Source organism: Propithecus coquereli, unplaced genomic scaffold, assembly GCF_000956105.1.
Source record: "Propithecus coquereli isolate 6110/MARCELLA unplaced genomic scaffold, Pcoq_1.0 Scaffold16, whole genome shotgun sequence".
NCBI lineage: Eukaryota > Metazoa > Chordata > Mammalia > Primates > Indriidae > Propithecus > Propithecus coquereli.
In genome coordinates, this window is record NW_012140524.1 from 2,339,362 (window position 1) to 2,357,423 (window position 18,062).

General features: G+C 38.8%; 1 protein-coding gene and 1 pseudogene across 1 annotated transcript in view; both read left to right on the forward strand.

The window, feature by feature from the left end:
- The window catches only part of LOC105807527, a 9,524-nt pseudogene extending 1,008 nt beyond the window's left edge, over positions 1-8,516 (forward strand).
- DENND5B (DENN/MADD domain containing 5B) overlaps positions 1-18,062 on the forward strand; it is a 203,001-nt gene that overhangs the window by 103,913 nt on the left and 81,026 nt on the right. Inside the window, exon 5 of the mRNA XM_012640953.1 lies at positions 15,803-15,990. Within this exon, the coding sequence (XP_012496407.1) occupies positions 15,803-15,990 (188 nt within the window). The remainder of the gene's footprint in view (positions 1-15,802; positions 15,991-18,062) is intronic.

Genomic DNA, 18,062 nt, shown 5'->3' on the forward strand with positions numbered 1-18,062 from the left:
CCTGGGCTCAAGCGATCCTCCTGCCTCAGCCTCCCGAGTAGCTGGGACTACAGGCATGCGCCACCATGCCCAGCTAATTTTTCTATATATTTTTAATTGTCCAGCTAATTTCTTCTATTTTTTTAGTAGAGATGGGGTCTCGCTCTTGCTCAGGCTGGTCTCGAACTCCTGAGCTCAAACGATCCGCCTGCCTGGGCCTCCCAGAGTGCTAGGATTACAGGCATGAGCCACCGCACCTGGCCAGAAAAAAGAATTTTAGATTCTAGACTTAAGGGATCTTAAAGACCATTTAGTTCAATTTCCTACTGTTCTGCCTATAGAAACAGTTTGGGTTAGAAAGAATATTGGGGTTTTGTTTTTGTTTTTTTAGATTTTAGAAATGTGGTCTTGCTATGTTGCCCAGGCTGGAGTGCAGTAGCTGCTTACAGGTGTGATCATAGCCTTGAACTTCTGGGCTTAAGTGATCCTCCTGTCTCAGCTTCCCAAGTAGCCGGAACTACAGGCATGCACTGCCTCACCCGGCTTGGAATGTTGGTTTTTGAAGTCATAGCAATCATGATTTCAAATCTTTGCTCTATCACTTACTAACTGTAACCATGGGCAAGTTACATAAATTTCCTGAGAGTCAGTTTTCTCATCTCTCTAAGGATAACAGTTTCAGAGTCCCCCCTCCACTGATTCATTGTGAAGGTGAAATAAGAAGACCTGTACAAAATGCTTAAAAGTATAATTGGCACTGGCTAAATTATAGCTGTTGCCATTGTAGTTACTATTCATTTTATTAGTTTCATGTAATTCTTTATAAATTATGCTTATCTTGAGTTGTGAAGGTTCAACAAACACTGCATTTAACCTATAACTTTTTAAAATTAAATAGTCAAGATATTTTTTCCACAGTTGAGAACCTAGTGTTTTTTTATATTGTGTGCCATGCTTTTTTTAGAAGAGAGAAAAAAAAAAACCTTCCATTATCACACTTCCTCTTTTAAATAGCACTTTATGTCTCACTGCTTGTCTGCTCGTGATCTGTTCTGAGCTCTCATCTTTTTTGCTCTGTTTGTTGAGAAATTTTAGTTGATTAATAACTGCTGATTTATTTCAATTTCGAATGAAGAATAAGCATTTATGGACATGAGTATTTTATGGACATCTGAGTATTTTTTTGGTAACTTGCTCATGTGCTGACAAGAACAGTGTGAATCCTGAGATTAAAGAACTAGATTTTTAGAAAAGAAAATTTAAAGTGTCATACACACAGACACACACACACAAGTGCCATACAGTAAGTTTATAACCATTTACTAAAATCACTCTATTTCAGGAATTGTACTACAAAAATGCATCATACATTTTGGGTTTTTTCCCTACATTTAATCCTCTCAGCAATGAGTTAGTACTGTTATATGCTATACATGTTTTATTAAGGAGGAAATTGAGGCTCAGGGAAGCTAAGTAATCTGCCCAAGATCATACAGCTAGTAAGTACCACTAAGAATTAGTCTTGGATCAGTCTTTTTCCAGAGTACTTAACCACCATGTCAACTATGTTGGACACCGCACTTGACCTTTCTTTATCTGTCTCAGTATTTATTTTTAAATTCTTAACTTGCACAGTAGGTCTGTTGTAAAGGTATCATGCTAAATGATTGTAGAATATAAAATGAAAGCTCTATGTAAATGCAGATTTTAACATTGACAATGTCTCTCCCATTAGAGACAGACATTTAAATGAATGAAATGAGTCATTATGTTGATTTATGCTCTGGTGCTCGCCTTCATTCCTCCTGACTCAGTGTTAGTGGGTTTTAATAACATCAGATACTTCATTTCTTATTCACTGATAAAGCTATGCTATAAATTTAAAAACATTGCAAGTGCTGAACAATTACCATGAAAACCCAAAGTGAATCAAAGTAGATGGATTTCAGTGATGAAAATATCCTTCTAGACTGATTTGAAATTCTAGTCCACAGCCCATTTAAACAGATTCAGTCTATTATTTAGAGAGTGTGTACATCACAGTCACTTTGCAGTGATAACTAGCTAGAAATTTTAGGTAGAAAATACACCCAGGAGGTAAAGGCTTTTCTAGAACCCCAGATCAGAAAAGAGCACTTTAATCTACAGCCTGGAAATAACCTGAAGGAGGACAATGGGAAGATCAGAGTATGACTCTCTTTTCAAAGGAACAGTGGAGGAATAAAAGACAAGGGAATTTAAACACCACTGTCTAACTTTTGATACCAATAATTAAAGTCTCAGGAATATTTTTGGGCCTCCTTTGGCTCTTCACAATGGAAATAAGCAGTTACCCACTGCCCACACAACACTGCATGACTGTGTGCCTTTGCAGTGCTCCTCTGCCCTCCCTCTTCTGTTCTTTTCCTTCCTCTTGTAAGTTGTGTGTGAATTAACCTTATCAGAAAATGGAAGCTCCTTGAAGTTGGGTGTCTTCTATTCACAAATTGCTAGTCATGCTCAAGTGGACATCATAGTTTATTGCTCCTGGAGTTTACAAATCATGAAACCAAACCTGATATTTTGATGGCAGAAAGTGGGTTCCCATGACTTGGATCCTAAAAGCAGTAGAATTTGACCAGCTTTGGCCAATGTTTTTATAATGTTAACTTTCCTTTGTGATAAACAGAATCTTAATATTATTTTAAAAATTATTCATGATACTTTAAAATGGTAAGGTAGACCTTATTTGGGACTGTCAAGATAGTTGTATGGAGCCTACCTGACATGAGCAAACCTTTAATGGTTCTCATTTCCGTTGCCTGTCTACCTGACCATATGGCTAGCCCATTGGCTTCTGCCCATGAGTCAGTAAAAACCCCCATAGGAGCTTTTACCATTGTTCAGTTCTTCCATCACTGCTAGAAAAACAACATGCAAGTTAGCCCACTGAGCTGATTTGTTTTTACCTTCTTCAATTAGAGTGGTGCCTTCCAAACAGGATGTAATCCATTCACCTTGGCACTGCCATCCATAAACCTAACAGTTCTTTGTTGGACAGTTGAGAGGTTGTTTCTAGAGCATTATCCAAGTGACATAGAATCTAGTAGCTTCTCACCCAGTTCCAAATCAGTCCTGGGGAAAAGAAGCTCCCTGCTTGTGAGAGTCTCCTCCTTGCATTCCTCTGGTAATAAGACCCAGCATAAACCATTTCCATTTCATTGTGGAATGCTTGTGGGTACTGCCGTCTACCATTAGTGTTTTTCTCATATCACCCAAGGTATTAGGGATATTTCAAGTTTCAAGATTATTTTATGTCCTTAAGTCATAGGGACATTTTTAATCAATATCTGATAGCAAGCACTAATTGCCTCCGAAATGGAAATTCTTTAGTCCAGTACCCCAGTAATTGTCAATGGGAGGCACTCAGGCTTCTGACATAAGCTTAGTCTGTGCTCCACACAGGGCTGTTGTACAGAGAATTTGTCTGTACCAGCACTCCAGCTTCTGTTCTGTGCTGTGTAGGCTCAGGCAATCTTATTCATTCCGATTTAGCATGTCCAATTAATGTTGCTAGAAGGGTGGATTTACACGGTTTCTGTTTTACAGTACTAGGTGGGGGAAGTGTTTGCTAGTCAAACAGGAGATCCATTCCCATAAAACATTTAGGTAAAGCCTGTTTAAACATTCCAGTTTCATTCAAACTTCCACCTTAATCCTATCAACCTTAACATTTTTATGTTCTATCATTCTAATTGTAGCCTGTGTGAAGACTTCACCAACAGATTTTGGTACCACAGTGCATGAGGCTCCTGTGTAAAGGAGTGCCAGAAACTTCTCCACCCCTGATCACTGGTGTGTATTAGGTTTTGAGTCCCCAGCAAGGTGTCAAGCCAAGGGACTCTGGCCCTTTTGTCAGCCTTTATCTCCATTAATCTGCCTGACAGTTGTCCCAAGTGATTCCAGGTCATGTTTCTCATTATAGTCTTTACCTTCCTGCAATTTTAAATTTCTCCATACCAGGAAAAATAGAGAGGACTCGTTTGGGCCCTTAGGAAACCATCAAGGGGTCCCTATAAGTCAAACAACCTTTGATAGTGCTATATTAAGACCTTTGGGCTGGGCACAGTGGCTCATGCCTGTAATCTCAGTAATCCTAGCACTTTGGGGGGATCACTTGAGGCCAGGAGTTCAAGACCAGCCTGGACAACATAGCAAGACCCTGTCTCTAAAAAAAAAAAAATTTTTTTTTAAATTAGCTGGACATGGTCACATGTGCTTGTAGGCCTAGCTGCTTGAGAGGCTGAGGTAGGAGGACGACTTGAGCTCAGGAGCTGGAGGTTGAAGTGAGCTATGATCACACCACTGCGCTCCAGTCTGGGCAACAGAGGGAGACCCTGTCTCAAAAAAAAAAAATTTTGTTCAATCTCATCAATGTGTGTTTTATTTGCCCCATTTTTTAATAACCACTAGAAAATTTCCACCCTGCTGAGACAAGTCCCTTGAATCTCCCCTCAGCATCTCCACATTCTTTTATTAATTAACCTAATGTTTTTATTAGCATCTGTAAGATGAAAGGAAGCAAATTTGATAAGGCTTCTCAGACTGTTCGATTTTGCAGCGGTAAAGTTGCATGAAGTACGCATGTAAAAGAAGCCTCTTTAACCACAGCATTCGACCTGGGTAACAGGCATATTCAGTGGGTAAATATCCCAATTATCGTAAAGCCAGTCCCACATGGCTTATGTACAAAGCACATCAGCTGCTTCATCTGGGGTGTTCCCTTTGGCATTGATAGCAGGAATTGGGCAGTTTCCCTCTTCAAGGTAAACAGACCTTATGGTAGTTTTTATCTAGTCCTTAAGGCTAGCAGTACCCTTAGAAATAACCTCCTGTGGGCTGGACACGGTAGCTCATGGCTGTAATCCTAGCACTCTGGAAGGATCATTTGAGTTCAGGAGTTCAAAAGCTGCCTGAGCAAGAGCAAGACCCCATCTCTACCAAAAATAGAAAAATTAGCCAGGCATGGTGGCTAGTGCCTGTAGTCCCAGCTGCTTGGGAGGCTAAAGCAGGAGGATCCCCTGAGCTCAGGAGTTTGAGGTTGCAGTGACGCCACTGCACTCTACCCAGGGTGACAGAGTGAGACTGTCTCAAAAAAAAAGGAAAATTGAACCTCCATCCCCCTTCATGATAAAAAAAAAAAAAAAAAAAAGAAGAAGAAAATACCTCTTGTGTGTCTGGGTCATATACAGCCATCTAGGATTGTTCCATAGTGAGCTGTGGATCCTGTGTCAACCCAAGCATGTTCTTCCACTCTGCAGCATTTAAAAACAAATACTGGCCCTAAATCCGTTATTCTAATAAAGATTCTTCAGGAAGCTAATGATAGACATCTATAAAATGAGACAACTTTACACTGCATCCCTGGTTTCCGTAGTTTCTTGGCTTTGCCCTTTCCCTACGTGGACTTACTTTTTGGTGACTAGAAGTCTTAGGGGTACTCTTTGTTGTTTCCACATAATTTTTCCCTTTGGGGGTGGCTTTGAGGTTAGTGGTCAAGCTCAGACCAGCTGAAATATGAGCTTGGTCCAACATCAAGGGTCTGACCTAGCACTCTCTTTTCATTTTGGTTTTTTCATATAACAATAAGCAAGGGATTTTATATTTTACTTTTTTTTAATTGGTTTACATTTCCTTGTGTATCCAGTGAACCAGCTCCTGGGGTGTCAGATCCATCTTCAAATTCCTTTGTGACTTTTACTGTTAGTAACTGATCCCAGCACAGCTGCTGCTCCATACGTGAGTGACCATGTGGCCACCCAGAAATCAAAAGTTCCTCATTCCCCACGCTTTTCATCTTCTTTCTTCCCAAACTATATGTTGCCATTAGCCTGAGCCATTATAGCAAATCCCACATTTTCTGACACCAAGTGAGAGGTGTTTTCTAACACCAAATGAGAGGTTCTTTCCTTCTCAACACCTACCAGTTCTGATACCAACTGGATACCCAACAGTTTGATTCAATTCTGATACTACCCAGAGTTAATGTCAGACTCCACAGGTTTAAGAATTCAGTGTCACAAAAACTGCCCTCACTTATGGTGCCAGCCACAGATGTGATATCCAGGCTACCCACATTTCTTCCTGGCTGACTACAAATTCAGGGGTTCCCCAACACACCCTTACCCCTTAGGTCTGATAAGTTGCCAGAATGATTCACAGAACTGTTAACTGGTTTACTATGAAGAATACAACTCAGGAACAGCCAAATGGAGATGCATAGAGCCTATGGGCGTGGGGGGCAGAGCTTCTATGCCTGCTTTGGGTGCACCACTTTCCCAGTACCTCAGTGTGTTCAACAGCCTGGAGGCTCCTCTGTTTCTTCTTGAATAATTTTTGTTCACTTCTCTTTTCTCTAGGAATATTTTTCTTAAGCTTTCAATTTATCTGCATACAGTCTCAATAATACTTTCTTATTTTCTTGACCTCTGCTATACCTGTACTATTGTCCTTCTTTTCATTCCTATTTATTTGTACCTTCTCTCTTTTTCTTAAATTATTTTTACCCAGAATGTGTCAGTTTTCTTTTTAAAGAACCAGCTTTTACTTTCATCGATATTGTATCTTTGCTTTATTAATGTCTGTTTCTTTGTCTTTGTTATTCTTTATTATTCTTACTTCCTTTGGGCTCATTAAACCTTTCTCTGTCCTCTGCCCGCCCTCCAGACATTTGAATCCTATGAAAGCTGATCCCACAAGTCTTAATATTTGGTACTTTCATTATTATTCAGATCTAGAAACTTTTAAATGTTGATTTATTTTGGCCATTTGTCTTGCTTTTCTCCCTCTCCCTCTCTCTCTCTTTTTTTCCTTTTTTTGAATTTATTGAAATTTTTACTCATTGCAGTCTTTTCTCTTCAGTTAGTATAGATGTTATATGCTTTGTTTCTCTTTTTTAGTGGTAAATTTTGAGATTTTAACATGAACGCTTAGTCTTTTTTTTTTTTTTTTTTGAGAAGGAAAGAGAAGTTTGTTACTTTGCCCACAAAGGAGGAGAATTGAGACTCCTGTCTGAAATGCTGCTGTCCTAATAATAAGCAGAAATACAGAGCTTTTAAAGGGAGGCCATTCAGCTTCAGACAATTGGTGTTCAACTACAGTTGATGATTCTAATCTGTCCCGTCTCTGGGGAAGAAAACACTTAAGTCTTATGTTAATAAAAATCTTTAAAATACAGACATTGTAAAATGCTTTAACTCTAGTCGCCCCTATTATGGCTTATTTGTTATGGTTCTTCAGAATTTTAATCTCTCAACTTAGACATTTTTATTTCATATACTTGGTTTTGTTTAAATTTACCCACAGTTACCATTTTTTGAAAATTCACATTTTATTTCATATCTTAGATATTTCTTCTGGAATCAGTCTCCTTCTTCCTAAAGTATACCCTTAGAAGTTCCTTTCCTGAGGTGGATTTCTCTATTAGATTTTGTTCATCTGAAAATGTTTTTATTTTGAACAATAGTTCCATTGGATGTTAAATTATAGATTAAAAGTTTTTTCTCTGTTAGTACTCAGAGGGTAATATCCTTCTATTTTCTGGTGTCCAGTGTGGCCGTTGATAAGTCAGCTATCACAATCACTCTTGTCATTCATTGGCCAGAAATCTGTCTTTTCACTATGATTATATGTAAGATTTTCTGTCTGTCTTTGGTGGTCCTGTATTTTGACTGTGTTTTGTCTGAACAAGGCTTTATTTCTTTGTCCTGCTTGTGATTCATTGTGTTTCCTGAAATTTAAGAGTTAATGTGCTTTACCAGTTTTGGGAAATTCTTGACTATCTTTCTAAACATTGCTTCCAGTGGTCCCAACTTCTGTGGGGCTCTGCTCAGTGTTTCTGGGCTTACTGGGCTGTCTCCCCAGCCCTCTGGCCCTAAAGATGTGGTAACCCACTCCTGGAGGAGCTGTTTGCCCAAGGTGGGCCCTTGTGGACCTTCCTCATGCCAGGCCAGTTCTGAAGCCCAGTTATAGTTCAGGAGGCTCGAGTTGGTAATAGTGGCCCAACTACTGAGTGAGAAGGAGCAGGAGCTGCAGGAGACTGAGCAGTTGCAGAATGGTGAGAATGAAGATTTAAGGAAACTTGCAGAGAGTGAAATAACTTTGTGTCAAAAAAAAAAATAACTCAGTTGAAGCATCAGGTCATCTTACTTTTGGTTCCCTCAGAAGAAATAGATGAAAACAGTTTGATCCTGGAGGTGGCCTTAGACATGCATCTGCCAGCATTGGAGGTTCAGAAGGCTATAAGCACATGAAATTGGACAGAGGTGTGCATAGGGTACAAAATAGTGCCAAAGATAGAGAAGCAAGGCAGCATCCGTCCTAGCACCATGACTGCAGCAATATTACCCCACCCTACTAAGATTAATCCAGTGACTAATCCTAAAAATATGGGAATTGACACTAAGCGAGCCAGTGGAACTAGGGGGCAGCATGTAAATACCATGGACAGTGCTGTCTGGATAAATTCATCTTTCAGCAGGAAGAAGAGAAAGGATTAGAAGGAAAAAGAGCATTCCTTGATAATAAATAAAGATTTTTCTGTTAAAACTCTAATTCTCATAACACTCTAAATAAATAAAGAAATATTACTTCCATCCATTTTTTTCTTTTTTTATCCTTCTGAAACTCTAATTAAACATGTTAATCTCTCTTGCTCAATCTTCCATGTCTCTTAACCTCTTTTTCTATCTCATTATTCTGAGTAATTTCTCCACATCTGTCTCCCAGTTTATTCTCTTTTTACCTGTGTTTAATCTGTCATTAGCCCTTTTGTTGGCATTTTTTGATCACAATAAAGTTTATTACAAAAACCGACAAGCACACATAGGTTGGCTGACTCGGGTGACATGGTGTGGCAGCTTCACATTGGTGTCATACTCACTGAGGGCAGGAGTCAAGTCCTCCATAATTAGAGTACCTACAGTCTTTGCTCTTGCTTCAAGAGGTGCCAGAGGCTTTGGCCTTCATTTTGTAGTGCTGTAGGGCATTGTTGGCAATATCTCAGATGAATTTCTGTGCAGCTAGGGAGATGGGCCAAATTATGCATGGATCTGAGACCTCAAAGCCAGCATGGTTCAGGTAATAACCAGGCACTGCATCCAGGATCATAGGTGTGTAATCCTCCTATGGCACCAGGAAGTCCACCAGAGGTGTGCTAGACACCACCAGCTTCACGTCTCCTTTGGCAGTGTTTGGCAGGGCATAAACCTTGCTAGACACGGTGCCTGTCCTGAGCTACCATGGTTCCTGTGCCACCAGCGACAGCTCCAGACCTGGACCCCTCTGCTTACAGTATTCTCCCTGGTGGTGCTGGTGGACAATGTGGCAAGGACTGAAACTTGGTGTCTTTGCCAGAGTCCCTGTTAGGCAAATCTTTGACTGTATAGTTCATTGTATAACACAGTTAAGTGTAATTTTTTTAATGTCTGAAAAGTTTTATTATACATGCCTTAGATGTTAATTTAGATTAGTTTATTTTACATGCCTTAGATATTAATTTCTCAACACATTTACTGGCCACTCACCATGTAGTAGGCCCTATGTTGAATGTTAAATATTGAGGTTAAAAATACAGCCATTGCTCTCTAGAAAATGATGGTTTATTAGGGAAAAGAGACACGCAAACAGATCATTATAATAGACTTGAAATAGTTTTCATGAGATGAATAATTACTATGATGGAAATAAAGATAGGGTGCTAGTGAAGCATGTAGAGGGGACTCTAGTGATGATAAGTATTAGGGAAGGCTTTTCAGAGAACAGTTGCCTGAGGAATAAGTGGAACTTAGGTAGGCAGTGTAAGGGGAAGGGACCTGTGAAAACGTATCCCATTCGGTACATGAACTGCAAGCAGTGATGTGACTGTGTATGGGGTAGTGATAAGGAATGAGGCAGACAAAGGCCAAATTATGAAGAGCCTCGTATGCCATGCTGAAGCTCGTCTTATATTAAAATAATTCTGTTACACATTCATCACTTTGAGTATCAATGCAAAAAAAGACTTTCCCAAAATACTTACATTTTTTAAAAGCATGCTTAAAGAAGAAAACTTTGCCTTTTATTTCTTGGTTCAATTAGAAAGAATTGTCTTGTTTCTGCTAAGTAATTTCATTATTAAAAAGTGCGATATTTCAACCAATCTTGAAGAGAATACAGAACTGGAAGAATAGGTGTAGAACACCCACAACAAATGGGTGGAATTATGGTGAAGATAAAAATAAACCATGTACAGCAAGCAGTCTTTCAGTGTTTAATAGAAGGGGCGAAAATGTGTAATTTTTTTTTCGTTTCTCACAATGGTGTTTTCCATGACCAAAGCAAGAAAACAACCCAAGTACAAAGTTTTGTATTTTCTAGGAGATTGAACATTTTCCCCACCAATGGTAAAGAAAGTAGCCAAGCTGCTAGGGATTTGATTTGATTGCTTAAAACCCTGTGCCTTTCAGCCTAGGTCCAATAAAGAGGCAGGGAACCACAGTAGTTTAAACAGAGCAATGTAATATGAAGTGTTGTTAAGCTGTAATAGGAGGGTAACTATAAGGACATAAAGAAAATGCTGAAGGATACTCAAGGAAGGACAAACTTGGAAGAGGGGATCTATTTCCCAACGCTGGGGTTCACACCTCATTGAAGAAATTGTGGTTGCAAAGTATGGAGAAGATCAGTGAGTTACGTGGGTGAGAGCTGGTCTTCAGTCACCAGGCAAGCAGAAGACAAACCTCTGAAGCACAGGTGAGCTTCACCTATTGAGTGGGCCCACAGAAGTCAGGTCACCGCTGTATGAGTGCGAATGTGCAGTGTCTGTTGAGACGGCTGTGGGAAGGTGGACATTGGGCTACTTTGCTGAGGGACGGTAGACTCTGGGCATGTGGCTGGGGCAGTATACCACTGGATGTCCTCACATAACCCCACCACTGATCAACAGTGTAACAGTAGCACAAACAAGCACAACACCAGGCGCTGCACACTGGAACCAGGATGAGAAGCCCTCTCTCCTGCAGTGTCTCTTGATTGCCCTCTACTGGCGAAGCTTAACATTGTGCTCACTGTGAAAGAAAATACGCTGGGTGAATTTGAAGCTGAGCGGCGACTAGCACAGGATTTGACTGCTTAAAACCCTGAGCCGTTCACCTGTGTCTGGCTTATAATTGAGAAAGAAAAAAGCGGACTCTGATGTCTAGGAACTGATCTGGCTGTCATAGAGTAGTGTCACTGTTACTACACACTGATCTGATGTTCACAACTAAGCCATGTTGTTCTCTCATAGGACATAACATCACAAGAACATCAAGCAAAATCACTGTGCAACCCACAAAATTCCAAACCTCCTCTTCTCTCATGAAATTAGTAACTGCTACTTCTAACCAATTACAGCTTTATTCCCGCTGTAGTCTACCCTCCCTATAAATCAGATTTACTGAGATATACTCAGTCGTAGAATTGCCCTGATTTCTGACAGCTCCCAATCCAAAGCAAGTCTCCATTTCCTTAGACTTCCCAAAATTATCCATCCAAAGCCCAAATCCTGTAATAGTTTCTTTCTTCACTAAAACGTGTTACAGTTCCCCACGATGTGCTCTCTCCCTCTCTGCAATGAGTAATATACCCAACTTGTTAACTACAGGTGTGCTACTAGGGTTTTTTTGACTGAAGGGGATTGACAGAATAAATGATTAATAAATATTTGTTAACCAAGTGAATCCTCTCCTTTTTCTTAAAAAAAATTATTCCTAAGTGAGGCATTTCAAAATTGAAGGTGGGCAAGGGATTGGTGAAAGAATATACCCCTACATTAAATTATTTAAGGGCTATTAAGTAGTTATTGTTTTCCCATTTAATGATGTAAAAAAGGTAATTCTATTTAAAAACCTAGATTTTAATTTTAGGGTTTTTTTTTTTTTTTAAGAAGCTAGCTGAGTTAGAAACATTTACTTCTTTTTAGGAAGTGATTGTCTTAGAAAACTAAATCTTTAATTAGCAGTAACCTCCCCCAAAAAAACCCTGATAGTAGTTTATAGAACTATTTTTGTGACAATAAAACTCCATAAAAACCCATAGTAAAACTAATAACAATTTTTAAAAGTTAGCAAATATAGACAGGAGCGGTCAAGTTATCTTTGTGATAGCTCACCTACAGAGGACATACTGTATATTTTTAATATGATCAAATCATAAAATATTTAAATGAAGTGAATATGAAGTTATATCTTTTCCTCTCAGTTTTCAATAGACTCTATTCTCAAACTTCAGGAATGACGTGTGGAATACACCTTCCTGGTGGAACAACACTGAGTTTTTTAATTCTTTGGTCACTTCCAGAAAGCTGTGGAAGCTTCTTGAGCATCCTTTCCTACTCTGCAGGGCCTTGGGACATCTGTAATATATTTTATTGTTAAGATCATTACTTTTTTAGTTGAGTGCACCTGTCGTCCCAGCGACTCAGGAGGCTGAGGCAGGAGGAACACTTGAGCCCAGGAATTCCAGGCTGTAGCGCACTATGATTGCACCTGTGAATGGGCACTGCACTCTAGCCTGGGCGATATACCGTAGACCCTGTTTCTTAAAAACAAAACAAAACAAAAAAAAAAACTTTTACATTTTAATATGGAAGGGCTAAATGTTAAAATGTGATTTTTATTTCTAAGAGTTCTGATCCTTATAAGGTCTACTAATGCATAGTTAGAATGAGTCACTTGGTAACAATTCTCTACAGGATGAATAATAACCATGGCTTAGTAAACAGATATTTGGATTTTTCTTATAATATGCCTGGGCATGCACATAATTAACTGAATATATTCATATAGGGACTTATGTAGAATCTCCCAAGAAATGTAATTTTTCAGTGAACAGTTTCTTGTTTGAGTAGTTACCATTTTCTTCTACTGAAAAATGAGTGGTTCTTTAATCTCATGTGGATAAAATCTAAGCATATCTATTTAAGTTATGGATATTCAGCAAAATTATATATTCTTATCCTACTAATTCATCTATTTATTCAAAAATATTATTTGAGCCTCTATTATATGCCAGATACTGTGCCAAATACTGAAATTCCAAAAATAAAAAAGACCCCAATCCTTGGTTGAAATGAAGGCCACAGAGTAGAATCTAATGATACTTCTTTTGGATTTGGTCTTTTTATAATTAGTTATCAATCTGTCTTCCTACTCTTGATTTTTTTTTTTTTTTTATTTTGTTAGGATTCTGTTCAACATTAGAGGAGAACAATTAACACTTAGTAACATCAGTAAATTTGGTCAGTAAATTTTAGTCAGCACTGGCTATGAACCCCCCTGTGCTTTATGGGCAAAATCAGAGAAAATGGATACCACTCTGCCCTTAGGGAACGCACAGTGGAGAAGAGAGTACCATGGGGCAAGTGCCATAATGGAATCCTGTGACAGTGCAGAACTGCAATTAGTTCTGACAAGGGCACAGTTTCTAGGAGCCATCCAATAGACTCCCGAGGTTTCAGTCAGGTTCCTATGCCCACCCCAACCCCTGTGATAAAAGACCCTCATCTCCTACAGTTCATACATCTCTGCCTGATACTAGGAGAATTGTAGGTAACTGATTATCTGATCTCCTTTGACCACTACCCCCCTCTCCTCCACAGAGAGTACCAGTTGTCTCAGCCCAGCTGCTTCTGTGGGTCTCAGCTGCAGCCCTGTGTGTGTGTGTTCCCACCCCAGGGGACTGGGTCAGCTCTTTGTGCTCATATCACTGACCCCCTACCCTTCAGGCCACCTGGTGTTTGTTTTAGAAGTTCCCTGTAAACAAATTTTCAACTAAAATTTGAGCCTTAATAGTGAAATAAGGAAAATTTTAAGTACACTTGGGCTGTGGATAGCTTGTGATTCATTACCAAAATCCCATTGTAAACTATTAGAGGCATTTAAAAATTATAAAATGAGCCGGGCGCGGTAGCTCATGCCTGTAATCCTAGCACTCTGGGAGGCCGAGGCGGTTGGATTGCTCAAGGTCAGGAGTTCAGACCAACCTGAGCAAGAGTGAGACCCCGTCTCTACTAAAAATAGAAAGAAATTATCTGGACAACTAAAAATATATAAGAGAAAAAATTAGCCAGGCATGGTAGCATATGCCTGTAGTCCCAGCTACTCGAGAGGCTGAGGCAGGAGGATCGCTTGAGCCCAGGAGTTTGAGGTTGCTGTGAGCTAGGCTGAAGCCATGGCACTCTAACCCAGGCAACAGAGTGAGACTTTGTCTCAAAACAAACAAACAAACAAAAATTATAAAATGAGGCTGGGTGTGATGGCTCATGCCTGTAATCTCAGCACTTTGGGAGGCCGAGGTGGGAGGACCTTGAGGCCAGGAGTTCAAGACCAGCCTGGGCAACATAGTGAGATCCCATCTCTACAAAAAAATAATAGAAAAATTAGCTGGGCGTGATGGCCTGCACCTATAGTCCCAGCTACTTGGAAGGCTGAGGCAGGAGGATCATTTGAGCCCAGGAATTTGAGGTTACAGTGAGCTATGACTGGACCACTGTACACCAGCCTAGGTGACAGAGTGAGACCCTGTCTCAAAAAATAAATAAATAAGTAAGTAATAAAATGACACAAAAAATTTTAAATGGAAAACATTCTTTTTGTACTTGGTCAAGTGTTCTTTGAGTTGATGGGAACCAAGTAACATCTGATCATTTTCCTTAAACTTTTAAAAAATATTTCCCCAAAGTCCTCCTCAGATTTTACTATATTTGTGTACAATGAATTCTGTGAACAGATTATTACATGCCTATAATCCCTATCTTCAATTCTCAAATCCAAAAAATACTGAAAATGAAACCTGTTTTTGTAATTCATTTGTCAGTGAAACCAGACCTGAACCAAAATGACCCGATTCATATTCTTTGATTATCTGTCCTACAGAGACACTCAAATGGTTTGGTACAGAAATGTGAATGTATTTGATTATAGGGTACTGCCATAGATAGTTCATATATGTGGTATATGTACCATATTTTCTAAATTAAAAAAATCTGAATTCTAAAGCATGGCTGCCTCCAAAGGTTTAAGGATTGTAAAAAAAAAAAAAAAAGGATTGTAGACATATGTAAGTATTAATATAAAGCATCCATGGCAGAATGATTTAAAAGACCACTTTAATATTGTAGACAGTTTTTAGTTTTGATAAATTAGTTTATGTAAACAAAACACAACAAAAAAACCAATCTTTAATTTTATGGTAACTCACTTTATCCCTAGATAGGATAGTTCTGCAGTTAGGGATTACATATAGGAAGCGCGACTGTGAATGCATATATATTTGATTTCTTGTACCCACAAAATGAGCGCTAAAATAATCAGCTAACCAAAGGCTATAGCCATGATCATATATACCATACAAGAAAAAAAGAGCCTCTGAATTGGAGATTGTATAAGTGTACATGTATATAAAACTGATCAATAGCAATATGCTGTATCTTGCACATTTTCAATGGGATAAGTGCCAAGAGCAACTTTATTAGCTCTTGATTCTTTCACACTTTAAGGGAATGTAAATTCAAATACCAGTGATTTTAAGAAGTAAAGAGTGTGATAATGTTTCCCACCTACCCACAGCCCCTTAAAACCATTCAAATGAAACTATTTAATTCTTTAATTATGGTGGAATAGAACTGTCCTATTTTCTGCGTGATCATAAAGAAACATTTATTTTTAACGCGGAACTTTTTTTCTTGAAATTGATATTTTCAGGCTTATTGCGGTTATTGTTTTTACTTGGACTCTTCCCCTCCATTTTTCCTTGTTCTGTGCAGATTATCAACGCCTGATGACTGTGGCAGAAGGCATCACCACACTTTTGTTCCCATTTCAATGGCAGCATGTTTATGTACCCATCCTCCCTGCTTCTCTGCTACATTTTCTTGATGCTCCTGTCCCTTATCTGATGGGCCTTCAGTCAAAAGAAGGAACCGACCGTTCTAAACTAGAACTTCCACAAGAGGTAAAACTTAAAATGAATGATGAAGCATTTGCTGTTTGTTGATTTAGATCAAGGGTACTTTTGTTAGATAGCATTGTCTTTGTCCAGCTTGTGTCTCTGACTCTCCTCACTCTCCAAGTAGAGAGCCTGGGCCAAAGAATGCAGAGGGTGACTCCTAATGGTTACTACCACATAGTCATTAATTAAACATTGTTCAAAACAGGACAATGGCAGATTTTCACAACTATACGTTTATGAAGATGGAATAATAGCATGATCTTTGCTTTATTGTTACAATAACATTTCATTTCTTTTCCTCATGTTATAAATTTTGTTTTTAAGCAGTACAGCTCATTTTTTAACATCCTTTAAAATCATTATATTAATTGAGGTGAATTTGATTTTTGACTTCTATCAAATGAGAAGTAACATCTTTCAACAAACTAGTAATAATGGAAAATATCAAATACTTTCGTATTCTGTGTTTTCAGACATAAGGCTAGTTACCAACAGTATAACACTTCACTCGGGTATCATTTTACAATGAGATGAAATAATCGGCTTCACATAATTTTTGGGAGGAAGTGGATATAAAAAAAGTCATTTAAAAAAATAACTTAAATGCACTCACTAGTAATAATTCCCTCTCTCTTTCCCTGAAAACTCTAAAATAAAATAATGGCTAAAAATAGTGACAAGTCTTCTAAAAATAATTATAAAAATGACAAGTTTATGAAATGATTATTTTAAGAAAGTACAATTTTGGTTGTTACGGATAGCTAATGTAACTACACCACCCACTCACTATCCCCATGATTCCAAAATGATAAAGCCACAAGTAGCCATTTGCAATACTGTTTTTTAGGGAGTGGATTAGTAAGAATGAGAGTGGAAGGACATGGCACTGAAGAATAATTGCATAGAGTGGTGCCTCACTTTCCACCATTCTCACTCATCTTTACAGTGAGGAGTGGACAAAAAAGAGAAAAACAGAAACAGAACTGCTTTTGCCACTTTTTGTCATATCTTGCCCTGAGATTCTGAGGGAATATTTTAAATGTTCTCCTCTGGCTTACCCTCACACTGGCATAACTTAAGACACTGAGAAGCTAGATCCCTCACTGAACATGAAGAGAGTTGCCTTAGACTCATGTTCCTGGATACTTGCTGCTCCTGCCTCCAGTTTTGGGATTTCCCCGAAATGACTATCTCCTCAGAGCCTATTCTTTCATTTACCAATTGTCGCCATTTGTGTAGTGTACAATGGGACATATCAAGGTATAAATAAGAGGTGATTTCTGCTTTCCAAAAAAGTCATTTACAAATATCAATAACACAGGTCTAAAAAAATAAAAGGAGTGAATGAACAGAGAATATACAGGGGCTATACAGAGGAGATCAGAATGCCTTTTAGGGTAGGGATAAAGGAAGGCTTCATGACGGAGATAATTAAGCCTTTGTTCTCTTGTTTTGATAGAACTTTTGTTGTTTTTAATTGGAAGTAATTACATATTGTGAAGGCTATGGGCAGTGTTGAATGGTAGAAATACTTAGTCCTAAAACAATGTCAGATTGAGGTGTTGAGTAAATTTGTTACCATGTATGTAATACTTGAGCTCTTCTGATACAATTTTTAAAATTCATTGGTGTTAGGCCAGGCATGGTGGCTCATGCCTGTAATCCTAGCACTCTGGGAGGCCGAGACAGGAGGATCGCTTGAGGGTCAGGAGTTTAACACCAGCCTAAGCAAGAGCGAGACCCCATCTCTACAAAAAATAGACAACTTAGTGGGGTATGGTGGTACACACCTGTAGTCCCAGCTACCCTGGAGGCTGAGGCAGGAGGATCCCTTGAGCCTAAGAGTTGGAGGTTGCAATGAGCTAAGATGATACCACTGCACTCTAGCCCAGTGACAGAGAGACTCTATCTCACAAAAAAAGGAAAAAAAAAATTCGATGGAGTTAAAAGTGAGGAAGCAACTTATCAGAACGCCCTATTGTACAGAGTTCTTGTTTGTTTTAGAGAAGGGACTTTTTGGTTTTCTTTAGTAAATTTGCATAATACAAGTTTGTATATCCTGTTTCTGTTTTGTG